The sequence below is a fragment of the Octodon degus genome, unplaced genomic scaffold (genome assembly GCF_000260255.1).
Source record: "Octodon degus isolate 3935 unplaced genomic scaffold, OctDeg1.0 scaffold00049, whole genome shotgun sequence".
NCBI lineage: Eukaryota > Metazoa > Chordata > Mammalia > Rodentia > Octodontidae > Octodon > Octodon degus.
This window is the reverse complement of record NW_004524625.1, coordinates 10,638,902-10,660,371: the sequence shown is the minus strand read 5'-3', so window position 1 is coordinate 10,660,371 and position 21,470 is coordinate 10,638,902. Positions and strand designations below refer to the sequence as shown.

The following is a 21,470-nucleotide window of genomic DNA, read 5'->3' as shown; positions in this document are numbered from 1 at the left end:
GCATTTGTTTAGTGACACCCCAATTTGTATTCCATTTCCTTGGACAGAATATGATCGAGGCTATTAATGGAATTCCTATTAGTACAGAAATAAAGAAGACACTCTATGGAGACATTCAGCAAGCGGGACACTGTGGCAGAACTGACCTGGATAATTACAACAGGCAGAGTCTGCAGGAACGATTGAAGATTTCTGGGAAATGGGACTAAAGTAGTCACCTTTTTTTTTTTTTAGGGGGGAGCACGAGCCAGCTAGCTTTTCGCTAGCTTTTCATCTTCCTCCCTTGTACAATTTAGGTTTTTCTTTGACTCTAGTCATGCACATTGGAGTTCACAGAATCCCCAAATACCGGATACATTCACTGTGCTCCAGAGTGCAGTGCTACTGTGGGTTCATCAAACTGGAGAATTCTCATAGATACATGTTACTGTACGATAGAGAGAAAACAAAGTTCCTGCTGGGCTGCTTCGCTTCCCTTTACTTACCCTAGAAACGGCAACAACAGAATATCAAACTTATTTATTATGAAACAGCATAAAACAGCTTCTCAGAGTTAACACTAACAGACTTCTTCCTCGTAACAAATCAAATTTTAAAATAACAGCAGAACCTCAAACCTTCAGTGAACTACTGTAGGTAAATCACATAGAAAAGTAAGCCCCTGACTTATGAATGAATTCCGCTCCAGGACAGGCCCACGGTCAGGCTTCTTCCGAAGTGCCCACGCCATAAGCCCGCGCTAGGCTTCCACTTCGGCGTCAGTGGTCGTTGCTCAGCACGTCCCGCGGTTGCCTCCGTCTCCTCGCTGCTTTTCCTCCTGCTGCGGCATCCTGGGCTCGGTTCAAGCGCTGTGCGAAAGCGCACTCCAGCGAGCCCACAGCAGCGGGACCTGGCCAACTCAGGCAGACAGAGGAGCTGCTTCCAAGAGCGGTGTGCATGTGTGGATGCTCCTGCAATCCCAGCTCTTGGGAGGCTGTAAACAGGCGGATCACTGTGAGTCTGATCTAGTAGTGAGACCCTGAACACTCTGTAGAACCTTCCCTAAAGTACAAAAAATAAAAATAAAAATCAAAGTGTCCAGGAACAGAAATGGTTAAGTAGGAGGACAGAACCTCCTCAGCTGGAGCCTCGGTCTCCTGTGCCTTTGCCCATGTTCCAGCTACTGGAAGGACCTGAATCTAATTCTTGCTCTAGCTTGGGTGGATTAATCAAATCCTCTGGGTCTCTGTTTCATCTTATAAAATTAGATTTGATCCAGCCATTTCTAGTCTTGTTTGATTTTTGATGAGATAATGTGAGTTAAACCCTTGGCACAGTACTTAATGAAAGAATGTGCCCTTTCTAATTAATGTTGGTAATGCTGTTACCTTTTTAGTCTCTTCTTGCTGTTGTTTGTATGTATCTGTAATATGTAACAATTACATTCATCTTGGAGCAGCTGGTATGTATACATGTCACGTCTTAATCATCTTACTTCCCCTCCCCCTCCTGCCTTTCCCCTCCTGCCCCGTCCCCTTGCGTCCCTCCCCTCCCCCATGCCAGATCCCTTCCCATCTCTCCTGCTGCCAATCTCTCTTATATTTTGCTCTTTAACTTACAGATGTTTTGGTTTCCTCATGCAAGAGAAACCAAGTGATATTTAACCTTCCGAGTTATTTCCCTTGTCATATAGCCCTGTCATCTCCAAGTGCATCCATTTCCTACAAATTACTCGGATGTATCCTTAATGACTGATGTCACATATTTCCATCCGTTTATCTGCTGATGGGCATATAGATTGCTTCCAAGACGTATCATGAGTTGTGCTCCTAGAAAGATGAAACGCGATGACTTTAAATCTTTCAGGAAGATACTCAGAAAATCTCTACCTGGGGCCAGTGGACTCTCTTTTCAGTGGTGCAGTGTTCATGCTGCTTTCCAAGGTGCTGGTTCTACTTTCCAGGCTCACCAGTGATGTAGAAAGCTTCCCTTTTTTGCCCTCAGTGATCACTTCTGAGTCCTTTGATAACAGTATTCTAGGTAGAGTAAGATGCAATCTCAGTGTTGTTTTGATTTGCATTTAACTAGGGGCCAATGGTGCTGAGGGTGTGTGTGTGTGTGTGTGTGTGTGTGTGTGTGTGTGCGTGTGCATCTGTGTGGTGCTGGGAATAGAACCCAGGGCTTCCTGCAGGCCAGAATGCCAGAACAGGCACTCTACGACACTTACCCTTTTTTAATATCCTAAATGTGTACTCTCATAAATGTCACGGTGTGTTCACAGGTGCTATCGTTTGCTTCTCGAAACACAGATGACTAAATAATAAATTATAATTTCCATTTATACATCGACATTTTCAGATGTAATAAATGAATCAGCTAAATTTACCATACAAGTGAGGAGAAGAGAAGAAAACCCTAAATGTTGGCCAGATGATTAAAATTCTAAACTCTTTATTACTATTTTCATGATATTCAAAACTGAACTAGTATTAAGATTAGAAATGATGCAGTCCTTAATCATAGCTGGATCTAAAGGTAGAAGTCACTTAGAGGTGAAGTGACCAAGGTTCTCAAAGCTGTAGGCAGCCCAGAGCCTTCCTCTGCTGACTCCAAGCACAGCAGGGGGTAGCTGACCCTCACCTGAGAGTGTAAGGTGGAAGTGTCCCTACTGAAGGACAGCTGGGAAGGAGGGGTCATGTGATGTCGACTTGCATACGTCATCTCCATAGAGACATTATCTTCTTCTTTCCAATTTGTTGGGGGAAATCTTATGTAAAACAAATGATGTTTCCCGTTGTGATATTACAGTGCCTATGAGAAAAGCAGTCTCAGAGAACAGAGGAGTGAATCTATGGCAGGGAATCACCAGTCCCCTGTCTGAATTCTAGAGTCCTCTGGTCCAGAAAACAACATCCTGCCTCCTTTTTTCTTTTCCTCTCATTCTTTCCTCTTGCTGTATCCATCTCCTCTTCTGGACAGCAATCAAAACTATTCTTTGATCTTTACCCTGAAAAACATCATGGTAGCGCTATGCCAGGGCTTCAACGGGGAGGTAACTTGACAGAGTAGGACCCTTGTTTTTCAGTGGCTGAGTAAGGCCCCGAAAGCTGTGCATCTAAAAGTGGCACATTCCCTGGTGTTCTGGGGCATAGTCGGCTGTGGGGTAGGCACTAGCTGGCATTTCAGGCCTGAGATTTGTGGGTCCCCTCGCTTGCAGAACAAAAAGTTCATTGCCTATTTGATGACAGTACACAAACACATCTGCAGAATATAATCCTCGGCACCAGCACATGCCGGAAGTCTCTAGTATACCTCTATTTTTCTAGTCTCTATTCACTTTTTATCTATTATTCCTTCATGTTTTTTGACATTGAAAGTGATTCTCAATGGAACATTAATTTTGAAGAAAAATGGAGAGTTGAAGAATGTTAGATTTCTACACAGTATCAGAATTTTAAACAAGGAAAATAGAACTGAAATGTTATATACCTTGTTCCATTTGTAACCCCAACAAAATGCAGTCCTTCAGAGGTGAACTTTGAACATCGTACTGAGGCCTTAGAGCCATGAGCACATTGTAGACCAGTCATGATTAGGGGTAGTAAGTGAACACATAATTCTTCTAAGTCTCTCTCAACATTTCCTCTCCCACCAGAGAACTAGTCTAGATATGAGATATTCTGAGGCATTCTCTGTTCAGACTTCAATGTGTAATTTAGTGTCAAGTTATGCTTAGTAGGGAAAACATGAAGGTAGGGAGACAATTATTTCTGGAATTAAGACTCACAGAACATTGAGGAAAAACAAGGAGAGGAGCAAGAGTTCAGTGATAATTCTTTGCTTCATTTCAAATTTGACTCCTCAATATAGAACTCCTTGCACTTTAGAATATGGTCTTGGTAAGGTAACTGGCTTTTAAGGAAACATACAAATTTTAGCATAGAGCAGAGGAGTCATAAAAGGATTTCTTAGATGCTTTGTCTAAAGGATACAATACCCCACTGATTATACAATCCACAAGAAATTATTCTGTCACTGGTCTTTATATGATTCAACATTTGTCTTTTATTTCAGTATGGCTTTCTCAACATCTTTTTGCTTCTAAATGGTAAAAGCAGAGACAGTCAGGTCCCCAAAGGAAGAGTTGTACAGCCTCCATGCTTTTTCTGCTGGCATTTCCCACCAAAATAAAATTTAAAGTAAATGAAATCAAATCCTTGATGAGGGCTGGGGAAATAGCTCAGAGGCATAAGTGCCTGCCTGGGTTCAATCCCTGGTACAAAAAAAATTTTTGATGAAAAATGGATTCTTACAGGTCATCTTTTTCATTTATTATTCCTCAAATATAAATAAATGGAGGGCTTTGGTTAATTACCTTTTACCCAAGTTTCTATACTTTTCAGGTCCCAAACTGAGCCCTCCTCATAGTGAGCCTTCTTTCTCTCCGGAATGTATTCCTGATGGAGTGTGTCACTTCCAGAGAGACAGGGTGCCTGGGTTTTGTCATGTGGGAACTTGCTGGGATGTAGCCTGACTCATTCTAAATGATCTGAAACATGATCATGTGACAAAAATATATGCTTATGAAATAAATAAAATTGGGTTATTTTTAAAGATAAAATGCAAGATTACAAATAAAGGTTTAGTTTTACTGGGTCTTTGGACATCTATCTTCTGTCACACACTGTGATTCCTAGCTTTTTCCCAGCCCAGGACTCCTCTCACATAGCAGTCTCTTCTGAGATGTCGTGGGACAGTAACTTAGCGCAGGTAAGACTTCCAGCAGCGGGGCCCCTTGACCCACAGGGCGCATAAACGCAGCAAGCATATGGATTTGGAACCACGATGAGTGGGGTTCAACTCTTATTGGCCTAGTGGCCTTGGACAAGATGCTGCAGCTACTTCCCTTACTTTTCTTCTCTATAAAAGAATCATAGAGTGTGTATTTCCCTGGATTGTAATGAGGACTGGAAAAAATGTGAGCAAAAAAAAAAAATACCTGCATATGGTTGGCATATAATTAACCTTAATTTACATTCTCTATATATTTTCTCAACAATGAGAATAGCATTGTTTGTAGTGCAAGATAAGTTCCAGACAGCCACACATGGCAGCATGTTGCCAGAGCTTGTCACCAGAAGGAAGCATGCTGTTGTCCTATGCTACCTATTTCCCCAATTCTGTCATCTCAAAAGTTACTCATTTCTTATTGCCATGATTCAAGTTCCATAGTTTTCAAAATTGATGAACCATCTTTTGTCTGTGTATTGTTTGTCAAGCATCATTAACAGCATAGACACGGGCAGCTGGTAAAGAACTGAAGAAGAAAACCCTATCTTAAAACAGTGACCATTTCACCAAGGAGTTTAGTGTCACACATGAACCAATTAGCTGTCAACCCCTGTAAGAACAAAAAGAAACATTCATGCGGAATATCTGGTCTTGGTGATTTCACAGAAAGCACTTCTTTCACCTTTATAATTCAGTCCAAAATGAAGAAGCACAAATAAGGAATGCTTTAAGACTTGAGGTGTAATGGAATGAATAGATGGAGGCCTAGATGTGGAGTGAGGGTCAAGGTGCCCAACAGAATTTGGTTAGGCTGTAAAAATGGGCGCCGTGATTGATGTAGGATGCAGAATAAAGAAGAAACATGTACTTATGCAAAATATAGTTGAAGTTTAAAAACAGCAAAGACATTGTAGTAGGCATGAGCAAGTGATGTGCTGGAGGAGGAAGAATCCTGACCAGCTGGAAGAAAAGGAAAGTAGTTGTCTGTTGATTGCTCCTGGTGTGGAAGACCCTGATCTGTGTACCACAGAAGAGGCAGGCTGTACCTTGGCTGAATGAACCAGATTCTTGACAGTGTATTGAGAATTCTTGTTCCTAAATCTGGACAATGTAACTGCTGAGATTACTGCTGTTTTGTAGGCTAGTGACAAGAAGAAGGTGGTATCCACATGGGTCTTTCCAGGAATAAGGCCACAGGGAGTGAATCCGTGGATTGGGTGGGCATGGTTATTGTGACACAGCGCACACTGAGCCTCATCTGAGGCTAGGCTAAGGGCTCCATTTCTTGGTGGTATCTTCTGGGATGCTTACAGTAATCCATCAGTGACATTTGTAGAACTCAGTGTTAGTCCGGGGGATTTCGGTCATCCTGGCTCAATGGCGAAAAGCAAAGGTTTTAGAAGTCAGAAGACCTGGATTGGAACCCAAGCTTTGCTTCCTGCTGTATGTCCCACTTTAATAAGTTCCTTGAATCATCCTGAAACTTAGGCTTCTTTTTATAGACAAGGAAATATTTCACCAATCCCTGTGAGGTTCTATAAGGAATAAACAGCAAAGCACAGGTACAAAGCTTATCTACTGGGTACTCAGACAGTCATTATGAATTGCCTTTTCTTTTCATGTGGGAATTTAATGATCAGATGTGCATGAACATACTCCAAAAACCAAAAGTGTGGATTGGTGTTTAGCATATGTATCAATTTTGGTTTCAGTGTTGATCTGCAAACCGGTTCTGGTGAGTCATTTATTTAGCTTTATGTGCTGAGTTCAGGGAGAGATGTGGGAGGGGTGGGGTGCAGGTCTGAACAGCATTCATAGCTGTTCAAGCAGTTTCTGCTTCTTGATGCAAGTGTGTTGGCTGTTAGAGAAATCTACGAAGAAAATTCTCTGGTTCCCCGGTGTCTTATTTCTGGGCTTCAATTCCCAAGCTGTCCCATCGTTTCTGCACTGCGGGAAAAAGAGGACCAACTCATCCTAGCCAGAGTCCTCAGTGTGTCACTTGTTTGCTCCCAACGCTCTATGTCTCATTTGAAAGGAGCACTGCGCACTGATGGTGACGCTCGAATCCAAAGAGATGCGATCCTCCAAAGGGATGGCGGAATCTGAGTTGGCTAGCTCGGACTTCTGGACACTCGCCGTGTCTCAGCAGGGCGCAGAAGCACATGTTGAGCTGTCGTTCAGAGTTACCTACTTTGGAGCCAGATGGACTGGTCTGCATGTGGGTCCTGCTATTGCCAGCTAGACTGGAGGCAACTTACTTAACACTGCTTTGCTTAGGTGTAAAATGGGGACAATGTTGGGTTAGTGGTACATTTGGATAAACACAGCTGGATTGGGCTCAGGTCAAGACACGTGTCTGCTCTTCTTTGTTCTTGGATTCACAGCAAGGCTGGTGGTGAGCGAGGTAGAAACTTCCGGTGCACTTTATTAATTCTAGCAAAAGCACCCAAGATGTTAATGCCTTCTGATGTGGCTCCTTGGAGACATCCCGCTGCCTCCATGAACCTGAGGGTGAGGCTCACCTAGCAGCCTCAGACGTCCATGCGCGTCTCTCAGCCACTTTCTAGCCTCAACGTTCTCTCCTGTGCTGGGTCCCTGCGGGTTAAGGACAAATCATCAAGGACAAATCACTTGATGAGCGGAAGTGAAAGGTCGGGACCTGAGGGTGGCTGTACTGAGGCACACCCGCCTCACTGGTCTCCTGAAGAGGGAGCCTGTGAAGAGGAAAGGTTTTAAAGCAAAAATCAGGCATGGTAATAAACAAAGATAACCTTATATTTATAAAGTCTCTTTTGTTTCACAGGCTTTTTTCCTCCACCTAACTTCTTGAGGAAATAGGTTAGCTGGAAAATAGAATTGTCCCATTTTTAAGGGAGGTTTTCAAGAGATTAGGGGACCTAGAAACCATGTGAGAATTAGGGAATTGAATCTGAGTCAGTAAAGTATGAAATTTCTCTGCAGACAGTGAAAGAGAAACTGGTAACTTTCCAGGGCAAATAAATAAATAAACCCACAATACCTGCAGATTCAGTCTGGTTACCTGAAAATCTCATGCAATGAAATCAGGCGATGATGAAGGTAAGGTCACAGGCTGGCCTAAAAACTGCTGTGGATACTTCTTAGATTTCTGAGGCAAGTGACTCAGTTAATTTATGCTTGCTTCCTTCCTTTTACCTCCCTCCTGCTACCCTCCCCTTCCCACTTATTCCTTTATTTTTCCATGTATTTATTTATAAACAGGGTCTCCGAGGGAGTTCACAGTCACCTTGAAATCACCAGGGACCGTGCTAGCCTTGAACTCTCAGCAGTCCTGCTGCCTCGGCCTCCCAAGTGCTGCGATGGCAGGCACAGGCCGCCACTCCTGACTCCTGCCCTGTCCTCCCTGTCCTCCCTCTTTTTTTTCTTTCATAAAGGGATCAGTAGTGTTTTCTTTAGGAAGCTGTAAGAGCTGAATGCAAAAAAGTATTCATGACAGTCCCGGCGACATCATAATCCCTCAGTACTTTATTGTTTTTCTTCCTGTGACCCTCACCTCAGATTCACACGAGCGATTGTGAGATCCAGGCCAGGCCACTCCTTCTCTGTCTTCATTTTTATGTCTGTGAAATGTGGAATGAAATGTTCCCTAAGAGCCCAGCTTTAGAAATTCGTGCAGACCTGCCAACCTGTAGCCTGCCATCTTTCATCATTTGTTCTTGTTTTTTAAAGCATTATAATAAAAAAGAAAAGTTTGATTACTCATATATATTAACTGTATTATATAACTTACATGCGGCCCCAGGCAATTATTCTTTCCTCAGAAGAAATGAGGGGGGAAGAAGCAACCTGCTGCGGGTCTGTTTGTTCTTCCTAATTTGTTCTTCCTTTCTCTTACAAACCCATCAATACATATTTAATCAGTAGTTTACTGAGCAATCTCTCCACAGACCTCCTGAGTCAGCCAGCCCACTTGTGTGTGGCCTGTAGCCTCTCCACAGGCCCTGCCTTCTGTGGACCCCTCACAGAGTTTCTGGGGTATTCATGACTGGGCCCCAAGAAGGGCAAGAGTGACACTTAAACACATCTGGCGTTTTTGCACATTGTTGCCCATCAGGAAAAAAGTTAGATACAAAGAAATGTGGTTGTGGGGACTCATTGGTTTCTCCATGTGATTCAGTGTACTCCAGGGAGAAATGCCCGAAGAATGACAGGAAAATAGCAAGAGCTGGGTCAGGTGGTCGCCTGTTAGCTTGATGAGCAGAAAACCCAACAAAGAGCAGCAGGGGTGCTTATTTATACGTTTCCAAATTCAGTATCATAAGACACAGGTTGCCTAATGAAGAATAGCTGAAATTATCCAGGCAGGACAATTTTCTCAAGACTGAGGTAGCTTGACTGCTTTAGGCACTGTGGCCTTGTCCCACCCTCCCATATATGGTCAGTGTCCAGCCTCAGCCACTCTCAATATGTGGTAAGGTCTGAGTTTGTCCCAAAGAGAAGTAGAGCAGGAGTTCTACAGCTAGACTACTCAGGATTGAAGATGCTCTATGTATAAACCATAAGACCTTAGAACATATTTAATCCCTCCTTCCTCACTGATAGGTTGAAAATAATAGCTCTTGTTTCACAGGTTGTTGGAAGATTAAACAAGTTAATTTGGGTAAAGTAAGTCCTGCCTGGGGCCGGCTCTTACTGTCCATCCCACTCTGAATGGAACATTTGATCTGTGTGCTAGCTGGCCCTGCACCCTGCACCCTGGAGGCAGTGGTCATTATAGATTCGTGGTCAACACTTTAAATAAAATGGAATCTTACTAACACCTAACAACCTCAGTTTTCAATCCGACCAATTGTGGAAAAGAGAGGGAAGAGAAGGTTTGTATACCAATAATCAGTGCAATTCATGGAATGGAAGAGAAGTTCCTCTTCTTAATCATGCCACTTTTTTTTTCTTGTGGCACCCATTTATTTATTTACTTACTTATTTATCTTTTTGAAAGAGAGTACAAATTAGAATTAAAACAGGAAAAAATTACAAGTGCTACAGAATTTCACAAAGTAACAGGAGTTTCACAGCCTTTGTTGTAATGCATAGTGTTGCCGACCAACCAGTCATTCATATCACTGTGCTACATTCTTATTCCCAGGATAAAACAACAAAATTTGAGGGAGAAGTTAATGCAAAACTGAGTTAGCTTGAGTTTGACCTTGTCCTCACCGACTCAGTACTTTTCCTCACATCTTCTCTCAGATCTGACAGAATCCACGGAGGCTAACCCGAATACGCTCTCGGGCAAGGTCAGGATGGAATCCAGTCGAAGTTCACCCTGATGGCTGAGCTCTCCATGAATGGTGAAGCTAGGTCCGCGTGGTACACCTTGAGCAGCCCATTTATACCTACGGGTATTTCTCTGGAGGTTCTGGGCTCTCTGGCCCTCACATTGGCATCACACACAGACATAGACAGTAGAGTCTCGTTAAGACAGTCCGTCGCTTCCATTTGGTTTTAGATCATCATGCCATGAAATAGACAAAAGTCATCTATAAGGCCTGAGTCCCTGAAAGTGAACAAAACTCTTGCCCACCCAGTAGGCCTGCAAGTGAGGCTGGGAAGGTAAGAGAGAGGAACCATGCTCCAAAGCAGTGCACACCTTCTTTTTGTCACATTTTGCTTATTTGATTTGAGCTACTGAGAACCACCTGTCTTCTACCTGCATGCTCTAGGTCTCATGAAATGCTGACACAATTCTTAATTAATTCATTAGTCGCCAAAATACATACTTGAGTTTTCTCTTTTCCTGCCTTGCTTCTTAAAAGTTTAGTTGCAGACTTAGACTCAGTATTTTGGCTTCCCACTGATCAGCCTGTACTTCCAGATGTCAGCTTCCTAGCCAGTGTCCCTTGGCTGTCCGGCCCGTGTCCTTTCCTGCCAGGTCCTTGCTTCTTTCCTGTACAGTGATCCCTCAAGTTATGACAGCCTGACATTCAAACAACTTGAGTGAATACCCAAATGCCTGTGCTTGTGCTTCCTGGAGCTTTCAGTTTTAACATTTAAAGAGTGCTGGAAGGAATATTATAGCATCCTTTCTGGTGTGGGTTCCACTGAGAAATCCTGGCCAATGTCTCTTTAACAACTTTGAGATCTGCATTATCTTAGTTACTTTCTGTTGTTGCTGAGACAAAATACTCAACACCCCAAATTGAGGGTGCAAAGGTTTCTTCAGCTCATGGTTTCTGGAGGTTTCTGTGCATACTCAGCTGGCTGCAAGGCAGAGTGGAACGCAGGAAACACTTCAAGGGTGCAGAAGACAGCACAAGTGGCAAGAGCAGAGGGGGAAAGCAATCTTCTTTTGCTCCTCTACCTTGTAAGCAGGCTACCATCCTCTAGGGTGGATGCAGTATTCACACCATCTCCCTTCCCCGCTTTTGCACAGGATGAGGATGTTTACAGAGAGGGCCCTGACTCCCCGCTGAGTGGCTTAGTTAAATTTCTAAGCTTCCCATGTTGACACAGTGTATGGAATGTCGTCGCTTGTGTAGACACAGGAGAGAGACCCTGAGGACTCCTGGAGGAGGAGCCTGAGCTTTCAGTCCACACCTTGAGTTACTGCCACACCTTGGAAAAGAATTAAGTCAGTGAGTCCAGGATGCACTAGTTAGTCTTTAAGTAGCTACTTTCTAATGTCAGAGGTATCTTCCAGATCAGGTACTTTAAAATATCAAGAAGGAGGCCGGCCCGATAGCTCAGTGAACTAAAGCGCCTGCTTAGGCAGAGCACAGTGACCCACATTCAATCCCGGCACGCCACGCCAGTCCACCCCTGGGCTGCACTGAGACAAGGATTGAGACCGGGTGTGGTGGTGCGCACCTGTACACCAGCACTTGGGAGGTTGAAAACAGTAGGATCACTGTGAGTCTGATCTACGTAGTGAGACCTGTAGACCCTGTAGACCCTGTATCCCCTATACTAAATGCAAAAAAAAAGTCAAGACATGGCCAGCATCAATGAGCAGCAAAAAAATTCTTTTGAAAATGTACCTTCATTATGTTGAAATCTTTCTTAGAGCTCTTAGGGATAAGCAACAGAAGTTTACCTTTTATGGCAAAAGCAAAGTTGCTGGTGTAAGGATATATGGCTATCCCATGAAACTCAAAATCAAAAAATCAGATGGAATTAATGAATAATTTTACCTAATATGGTAATTTAAATTTTATTAATATCCTCTCTGCTTATTTTTTGAGATTTTGTGGTTGGTATTGTTTTTCCTTTTTGATATAAACTGATTTTTCTCAACATGGAAGAGAACATAATCGACCAGGAAAACCACTTAACATTGTTTGCGTCACCCAAGAAAGACTACATTTTAAAATCCTGTATAGTTTCAAAAATGCCTGCTCAGATCTGCTCAGACATAAAGACCAGCCTTGAAGCTTCTGATTAAAAGGAGATTTCTTTTTCAAATTTGTTATGAGTTTCTTCCCAGTGAATGGAAATACGCTTAGTGAAGAGGGAGCCAGGAATCTGCTGAGTCACCGGTTTGTTTGGGCATTTGGTTAAAGGCTGTGAAGGCAGAGCCAGGGCAGTAGGGTGTGGAGCGAATTTGAAGGAAACCATCAAAGCAACCATGGGATTAGCTTTTGAAGTTCAGAAACCAAACTGTATCAAACTAGAGTTGGTCTTTCATAGAGGAAAAACTGAAAAAAGAAACTGGAGCCAGGCTGAAACAAGAGAGGATGTGGGCTACCAGCTGGTGAGCAGAGTGCACTTAGACTTCTACCATGCTAAGTTGCTGTCTCTTTGGCGCTTTGTCATCTGCTGAGATGTGTGCCACGCAGCACCTAAGACAGTCCAAGGACCTTCTGTGCAGACCATCTGTGGAGGGCTCTGAGGGTCCCATGGCAGAGCCATGGAAGGATCTAGCCTAGCTGCACCGGGAGGTAGCACGCTTTGCGTAAGAGCTCGCCTTGGCGTCTCCTGCCAGGGAGGGCCAGAGTTTACCAGTGTCAGATCCGTCTGCGCTGCACGCATGTGCAAGTCCCATATCCTGCTTGTCCAGGCATTTTATTGAGGTTTAGAAATGTAAATATTAACTTTGGCTTTGGATGATTATAACATTGAAAAGGAGTGGTGGGCTTCTATCTAGAGTAACCTAGATCACACATAAGGCAGGTCTTATGCCTGTACTTCCAGAGTCACAAACTTCAAATCCTTTCATTTCAGAGTTATAATTATTGTTTTATAAAAGCTCAGTTTAATGAAGCATAGTGACAATGAAGTCAATATAGGATGCTTTAGGAAGAATGTATGCAATGTGTTAATTATTGAAACTGTCCTACCAGTTTGGTTTGAAATTGTCTCATTGCTATTTGTTTCTCAATAAGATTATGGGGGAAAATATAGTATGCTTAAGACAATAGCCTACCACACTGTTGTGCATAGTACATTCTGGGGAGGTGGTGTACTCCTGTAATCCCAGCACTCGGGGGGCTGAGGCAGGAGGATCGTTGCGAGGTCAAGATCAGTCTGGGCTACAAAGTGAGCTCAAGACCAGCATGAACTGTATAGTGAGAACGTGTTGCATAAAAGACAACAAATAAATAGCATTAAATAAAACATTTTTGGATTATCTTTAAAATGTTCTATAAAGCTTGCAAAAATTTATTACTTTCCCTTAGATCCTCATTTCTACTTAGGGTTATATTTGGTCAATAATTTCTGTGTATTTATTGAGTTCTTTGTGTATATGCAAGTACTGTGGACCATTCTAGATAAGCCTGTGATTTCTGTCAATTTTTAAATATAGAATCTTTTTGGAAAGACCAAATTTATACGGAAGAAATGGCAAACAGCAGCATAAACACAGAAGCTTTAAAGGGCATTACATCGGAAGTAAGCTTATAATAGTTGCTCCAATAATATATCTATATAAAGAAAAATAAAAATTGGATTAAAGCCTGCATCAGTATTCATTGATCAAAGCCATATTAAACAATAGGGGAAATACAAGTATGGAATACAATAATTAGGGTTTTCAGTTTACTCAAGGATAAGACAGTCACTCTCATGAGTAATAGCAATCAAAAGTAAATCATAGGAGAGATATCATAGAATTAGACACAAGAAAAACCTGTGGAGGCTTTGGCACGTTCCTTTTGAACATCTAATTTGCGTGTCTTGAGGGGTCTTTAGCCTTCAAGGTGGCCTTTGCTTCATTCAGATCTCCTGTTGTACTCTACAGAGACATCTTATAGGACCAAGATACTGCGGCCGTAGAAAAACACAGTGGGGAAAAAAGGAGCTGTAGTGTCCTAGAGGTCAATTATTGTTAAATTTCACTTCTGTTTTTCCCTGAGCTTTTGTTTTCTTATTAGTAACATAAAGATAGTTCCACTCTGAGCTAGAGAACTAGCTCAACAGTCTGAGCACCTGCCTGTCAAGCACAAGGACCTGAGTTCGATCCCAGCATCACATGCCATGCCCCATGCCCGCCCCAGAGAGTGGGTGTGGTGGCAGAGACTTGTAATCATAGCACTGGAGAGGCTGAGACAGGAGGATCACTATGAGTCTGAGGTACACAGCAAGACCTGGTGCCAAGTAAATAAAAGAGTTTTTTAAAGAAGAGAGTTCTGCCCACGTCAGATAATGTTACTCTTGTCAATATGGTTTTCTGGTGATGAACATGAAATCTATTTAAACATATACATATTTAGTAAATAGTAACAATTGTGATTATTAAATGTCACATATTCTAAAGATGCCTTTGAGTGCAGTTGTAGCCACTAGCATAGCACTGAGATCTCTGAAGTGCAAAAGGTCACAAACAATTTAACAATCTTCCTGATAGTAGTCTATCTGTAGGTACATTTACTACTAAATTTTTTAACATTAATAAAAAATTTTTAACATTAATTAACATTAAAGTTAATGTTTTTTAACATTAATTCTGGAATTTAGTTTATAAAGCACATTCAGAACATCAGCCTAACTGCTCTTCACCCTTTTCATAATAGTGACTACTATTATTTCCATCCTGTGGAAAGGAGCATGACATAGAGGCTTAGAGGACGTGCCCTGCTAGAATCAGCTGGCCAGAAGGGTGCTAACCCTGAATCAGGCGGTCAGGAAGTTAATGAAGCCCAGGTCTGCTGACTCCAAATCTCATGTCCTTATCCTTACGCCAAATGCCTCTCCTCTCCACAAGTGTCTCTGTGCATGCACTGCTGTGTGTGTGTGTGTGCGCGCGCGCGCGTGTGTGTATACACTTGTGTGTGAACTTTATCCAAAGCCCCTGTTTACCCACCAAATACTTATTTGGGAGGATGATAAATATATCATGAATGCTTAGTTAGCCTGCTATATAGATATATGGACCAGGCATGCACATCATTATCAATGTTATGTGGTAAGACTCGCTTAGGGAGGATGCTGTAAGACCTGCTGAATTTCCTTTGTGGAAATAATTTGATTAGGATTCTATAGGCACAGCTTGACATTAAAACAGCGTTAACTCTAGAGGGCACAGCTAATGAAATGTCCCAGAAGCTGAGCATTTGCCAAACTCTACGACATAGGACAGGTCTCGCTTCATCACGATGAGAGCATTTCCTCGATCTAAATGAAATCTGTAACGTGGGATGGAGATTAAAGATCCTTTGGGGGATGAAGGAAAGGTGCTGTGAAAATTCTAGAAACTAGAAAATAAAGATAGGTCTACTCAATATTCATGAAGTCAGATTGGTGTGGCAAACAGAGATTGCAATCTCTTATTTTCTAATGACTTATTTGTAGCATTCCGATATCAGTTTCACACAGATTTCTAATGAATGTTAAAGGCAATTGCTCCAAGTTGTATTGATTTTTTAAAGGAAAGTTTAGCATATCCAATTTATTTTCTACCATATCTGAACTAATTTTTAATTTTCCTTCTAAGGATTTTTATGGCTATGATCATAGACACACACAAAAAAAGAAAAAACAAAAGAAAAGGTAAAGCATACATGATGGGTAAACACATACGTAATATGTTAGTAAGTGAGCCCTTATTGAACTGAACACAACAAACTTCCAAGAGGCAGTTTAAAGAAAACAGCAGTAAGGTCAGGGTTTAAATTTGTTTCCCTGGAAGCAAAGTCAAAATTCCCTTAGCAATCTCATTTTGTAAAGGAATGTTACACATTTAACTCTCATCCAGTTTATTAGAAATCCTGAAATCTCACTCACAGTACAAATCCTCACCTCCTACACTGTCGTGGAATTTAAGAGGAAATGAATGTGAACTCTAAAAATTCTTACTTTATTTCATTATGTGGCAACGTAACAAATATTTGAAGTGGGGGAAGGTGTGGGAACCCTGAGTCGTTTCATTAGGCCCTCCCCCAGCAGCTACAGTGCTCCTGAAACTATTCATGAAATGCAACACTTGTTTATGCTTTGCTGAATAAGTTAACGGAATCTATCTAAGAGGAGATAATTTATAACGTTTTCCCTAATTCTCTCTTTTAGGCCAGTCCTGCTCCTATAATTGTCAACACAGATACTTTGGACACGATTCCTTATGTAAGTAACATTTTTATTAAAACTTTCTTTTAAAACTAAGGTAGAACCCAATTAGCTGCATTTCAAGGCATAATCAAAATCTGATATGCACCCATTTCCAACCAAGGTAGACAGTCCTAGGGAATGAAATGGGCTGTACTATCACTCTAGTGACTTTTCTTGTCGGATTTCCTGAACCCTGGCTTCGTGGTCCCTAATGCTTCCTCCTTTCACTTGTGTTTTGTGTGCACAAGGATCCCTGTAAGAAAACACAGGGACAAATCTGTTCAAGTAATCTTGGTTTGCCAGGTGGTTTGCTGAAAATGGAATTGCTCCTAGCAGACAGAGACAAACTTCTTTGGGTTTCTAACTGAAGGAGCACTCAAATCAATTTCTGGGACAGAGCCTAGAATAGGAACAGATCAATAGACACTTGATGAGTTTTGTTGGGCTTGCACCAAAACTTGGGAGAAGTTTTGCTAGGATGGAGTTTACCTACATATAATGAAATATGTGATTACACAATGGTGTGGGCCTGAAATTGCAGGGCCAGGCAGATCAACAACACCTAGATGTCAGCCCAGCAACCACTATGGTGGCCAGAGTTCTTGATGACAGAGACTAGTTTGGCGGGAGGATTAGAGCCTGGCAATTGGCCCCAACAGGGGGAAGCAGCTGAAGTTATGAGTTCCAGCTCAGCCTGGAGTTGTGAAAGGGCATGGCCAATGGTGGAGGTTAGTGATCAGGTGAGCTAGCCACAGAGCCACGCAGGCAGGCGCAGACAGAAAGGGGGCTACTGGGATAACCAGCCAGCACAGGGTCCTGTGCATTGATTGAGAAAAGCATGTGAATTACTTAAAACCATCCCTGGCACAAGATTAGTGCTTGATATATGTTTTCAGATTTAAATCCCAACGTTGGTGGAATCACAGACATAGATCCAGGAGTGGAGGTGAGGGAAGAGGCAGCACTGCCCTCTGGAGCTGGCAGCTGACCCCTGGGGGTCAGTGCAGCCAAATCATCCCATTTGCAAGAGCAGTTGGGGAAGAAAATTAAACATAAAAATAAAAGAGCAGTTGGAATTTTGAATTTTAATGTAAGTGCTTTTAATTTTTATTCAAGAAGGCAGATACTTTTCGAAAGTTCACACCGAGCATACTTTTAGTCCACAGGCGGCCTTGCAGGAGATGTCCTCTTTGAAGAGACTGAAGATTCCTTGCAGTTTCTATACAAGCCAGGACTCAGCCCCAGGGGAGCAGAGTGCTAGAATTGGAGGATGAGCTTGGGACTTGATTTTTAGGGACAAGTGACTAGAACTAGGACACGGGGTCAGGACAGGAGTAATAGCAATCTCGACTTAGTGCTGAGTCACCTGCGCTACTGACCTAGACCTTCCCTCTGTCTCTGGTCAGGGATGGTTAGGGGCCAGACAAGAAATGGGGTTATGCTTACTGGTAGGAATCAAGCAGCCTCACCTGTAAAAAATTAAAGACCATGTAGAAAGAACAAAACAATGTCTTGCATATAGCTAGTGTTCTCTTAGTCTGTCCCCCTTCCCGCATTCTTTTGCTTCTCAAACATTTACATTGGGATTGCTGGGTACCCACTGCTTTGAGCACTTCATGTATGGTAACACATATAATCCTCATGACAATTCTATGAGGTGTGTATTATTAATCTATTTTGCAAATGGTAAAAGTGAATCTTAAAAATGTTAAACAACTTGCTCAAAGACTGGAGTGAATCCAGATGATTTGGTTACAGAGTTAAGGACTTGTTTCACTCCTTTGGTACTGCTGCTTTTGTTTCTTTCCTGCCTGCCTTGTTTTCTGCCTCTCAGCTAGAGAACAAAACTCACTGTCTTATTTTTCTACTGCATGTAAATTTATTTGAGTGGGAGACAGCTTGTCACAGAGGTGTCAGTGCCCTTGGGATAGGGACTTGGGTACAGAATACATTGAGGAATCCTATGTTCTGAGCCAATCTCTGCTTTGTAACTTCTGACAAAGTGAGCAGCGCTTTGTAGAAGTAGATGTAGACCACTGTCGCTTGGTTTTGCAGGCCAGTGACTTCTCTGTACTATGTCGACATTACTGCAAAGCGCTGTGAAGGATCTGCTGCAATTCATGTCATCTTTCTGCACCTGTATTTATCTATGAGACAAAAACCATGATACCTGTCTCAGAGATTGTCATGAAAATCAAATGTGATTTTGGATATGAAGTCAGCTTCACTTCTGGTTGATAGCAGATTTTATACTTATCTTTTAAATAAATACTTAGGAAGAAATGCATGCTAAACTCTGAGTATTGTATACATGCCCTCTCTCATACAGAAAACATAGAGTGACATTGGCCTTTGGGATCAGCAGGCCCAGCGTAGGGTCTTAATGTAAACAGGCTTCAGTCCCAGTCATCAGGCCAGCTTCCCCGTTTTTTCCTGACTCACTGGGTGACCTTGAGCGAATGACTGTTCCTTTCACAGTCTATTTTCTATTTTCTCATTCCCCAGTGCTCTATACTTTGTTTTCCTCTTTCTTTCTCATGTTCTACTTGTTCACATAATTCCAGCTCTATTTAATGAAAAAAATGATTTCAGAGTTCCCTGGGGCATTTTAATCATGCCGTATAAGAACATTTCCTTCCCCCAAAATATTACCTGAGTGACAGACTGTAATTTATATAGGAAAGTTCTTCTCAAATATAATGTCATTACAAGGAAGCATACTAATTTTGCTGATTAGCAAACTTTATTTTAGAATAAACGCTTCTTATGGCACCAGTTCCTTGGCACACCAGCCAAGAGCCACCAAAGAACGAGGGAAATTTCCAGGGCCAAGGGGATTTTTATGTAAATGTATAATAAGCATACAAAAGATAAAAATCCCACAAAAGGGATTTTTGCTATTTTTTTTTACGTAAAGTAAGTTAAGGGACATTAGAGCCCTGCTTTCACTGAAGTTTTGACAAGGTTGTATATGAATGCCTGAGATAAATGCAGGCTTACCTAATGCTGCGTTTTAGATTTGGGTAGGACCTTGCGTGTGGTACAGTCCTACCAATTATGCAAAAACATAAGTCTTACCTGAGGGAGGGAGAGAGGGAGAGGGTTACGGAGAGGGAGAGGGAGAGGGAAAGAGAGAGAGAAAGAGAAAGAGAGAGAGAGAGAGAGAGAGAGAGGGAGAGGGAGAGATCAAATTGAGCAGGGCCTGCTTGCAGCCTAGAGTAGCTCCCTAAAGGCTAATTTAAATAGCAGCGTGTTACCCGCCTGAGAGTCTGTGGCCAACAGGTATAGTTCTTCCCCTCAGTGGGCATGTCAGAGTTCTCCTGAACTCTATCAAAGCAATCCCTATTCTCTTGCTTTCTAAAAGCAGAACTAACCAGAAAGACCCTAGAACGCTTTTCTTTTTATCCGTCCGGCCTCATCGGGTATTTGTGTCATAGTTTTGCAACTTACTGGAAAAACATTATAAGGAATAGTACACATGAAAGTCACACATTTTAAATATTGCTATCTTGGGGGCCTCATGAATGCAAATCTTTCACTTCGTAGAGTTATTATCACTCAGCTAGTGAAAGGAAGCTTCGGCCAACAATTTACTGCTCTCCTGCAGTCCACTTGGGGCGTGCAGCAATCAGCCGCAGAGCCAGTGGTGCATGACAAGAGGCATCGATTTCTCCTGCGTGTTTGCCGGCTGACCTGGCCAAATGCTTCAGGCTGTGAAGTGTCAGGTTGTGCGAGGCATCTGTGCTTCGTGCTTCATGCTAGGCACTGTTGGGCAGAACAGAAGCCATGTTGGGGGCTTCTGGGCCACGAGGCCAAAGCATAAGTGCTCCAAGCCACAACAGCGCACGCAGCTGAAGCCTCTGCTCATGTGAAATTCACTCGCATCCAATTGGCCAACACAAGCCACACTGCCAAGCTTAATATGTAGGAAGGGCCAGGGGGATAGCATAGTGGAGTAAGGGCTTGCCTGGCAAGCACAAGGTCCTGAGTTCAATCCCTGAAGCTACCAAAAAAAAAAAAAAAAAAAAAAGGCTACAGGAAGAAGGAGTGTTCATTAAACAGAAATTGCACTACCCACCAATGCCTTAAAAAATATTAATATTATTTATAAGGGGGAAAAGGTAGCAAAGCTGCAAAAGCACTTTTAAAGGATTTGTAGGCCAATGGCACTAAGCAAGGTGAGAAGTGCTGTACTCAGCTGGTGAGGAGAGCGCAGACCTTGTTTGCAGGGTTGGGAATGGCTGCAGACATTCTTACCCGACAACATAGGCAGTTGAGCTGAACTCACTATCTGTCTGAATATCAAACATCTTAGACATAACATGGAACAGGTATTTTCCATCAAGTATTGATACACTAAACTTTAAATCCCTACAGAATATGAAGAAAAAATATTTTTAAAATAGGAATAAACAATTGCATATTTTTACACAGAAATTTAGAAATCTAATCATATACAGTATTATAGCAGAAAAAAGGAAAGCATTATAACCTGCAAGAATCATTCAATGCCAATAAGATGTATTTTTTAAGTTAAGCCTACCTCCTTAACATCTGTTTTCTATTAAATTATATGCAAGGAGTAAAAAATAAAAAATAAAAAATAAAGACTGGGCTATCCCTGTGAATGTTTCCTATAAACTTCAGGAAAATGTATGTTTGGGGCTTGTTGGATAAAGTCCTATCTAAATGACAATTAGGTCCGGCTGAGTATCTAGAGAAGTTCCTTGCTGAGTGTATACCTCCTGTAACTTTCCATTTATAACTAAGGACTGGACTGCTCAAATCTTTAATTCTAACATGAATAAATATCTCTTTATATTGAAAAAAGAGGAAATAGCTGCAGAGACAAGACCAGGAGCGGCAGGGCTGTTGCTTGGCCCCTGCTGCCCCCAGGAGAGAGAGAGTGAGGGAACTGAGAGAAAAGGGGGCAAAAGGAGGAGTGGGTTACGGAGGATGTGAGAGGAGCCCTAGCTGGAGATTTGCCGCCAATATCATTTATGTAAAAGTTACTTGAGAACAACAGCAACATTTTTGTAATAAGAGCAGTGAGATTTGTGCAGAATGCTTCAAATGTGATGCAAACACAGTCATGTTTCTGGGACAGGGGACAATAAAAAAGATCCTAAAATGGGTTGAAAATGTGGGTGAAAGCTAGGAAAGGAGAAGAAGGGAGAGAA

The 21,470-nt window shown here is 42.2% G+C and overlaps 1 protein-coding gene across 1 annotated transcript in view; it reads left to right on the top strand.

Annotated features, from left to right (window-relative positions):
- Nucleotides 1-21,470, top strand: part of Dlg2 (discs large MAGUK scaffold protein 2) — a 1,516,571-nt gene that overhangs the window by 668,997 nt on the left and 826,104 nt on the right. The window contains exon 3 of the mRNA XM_004632548.2: nt 16,252-16,305. Within this exon, the coding sequence (XP_004632605.1) occupies nt 16,252-16,305 (54 nt within the window). The remainder of the gene's footprint in view (nt 1-16,251; nt 16,306-21,470) is intronic.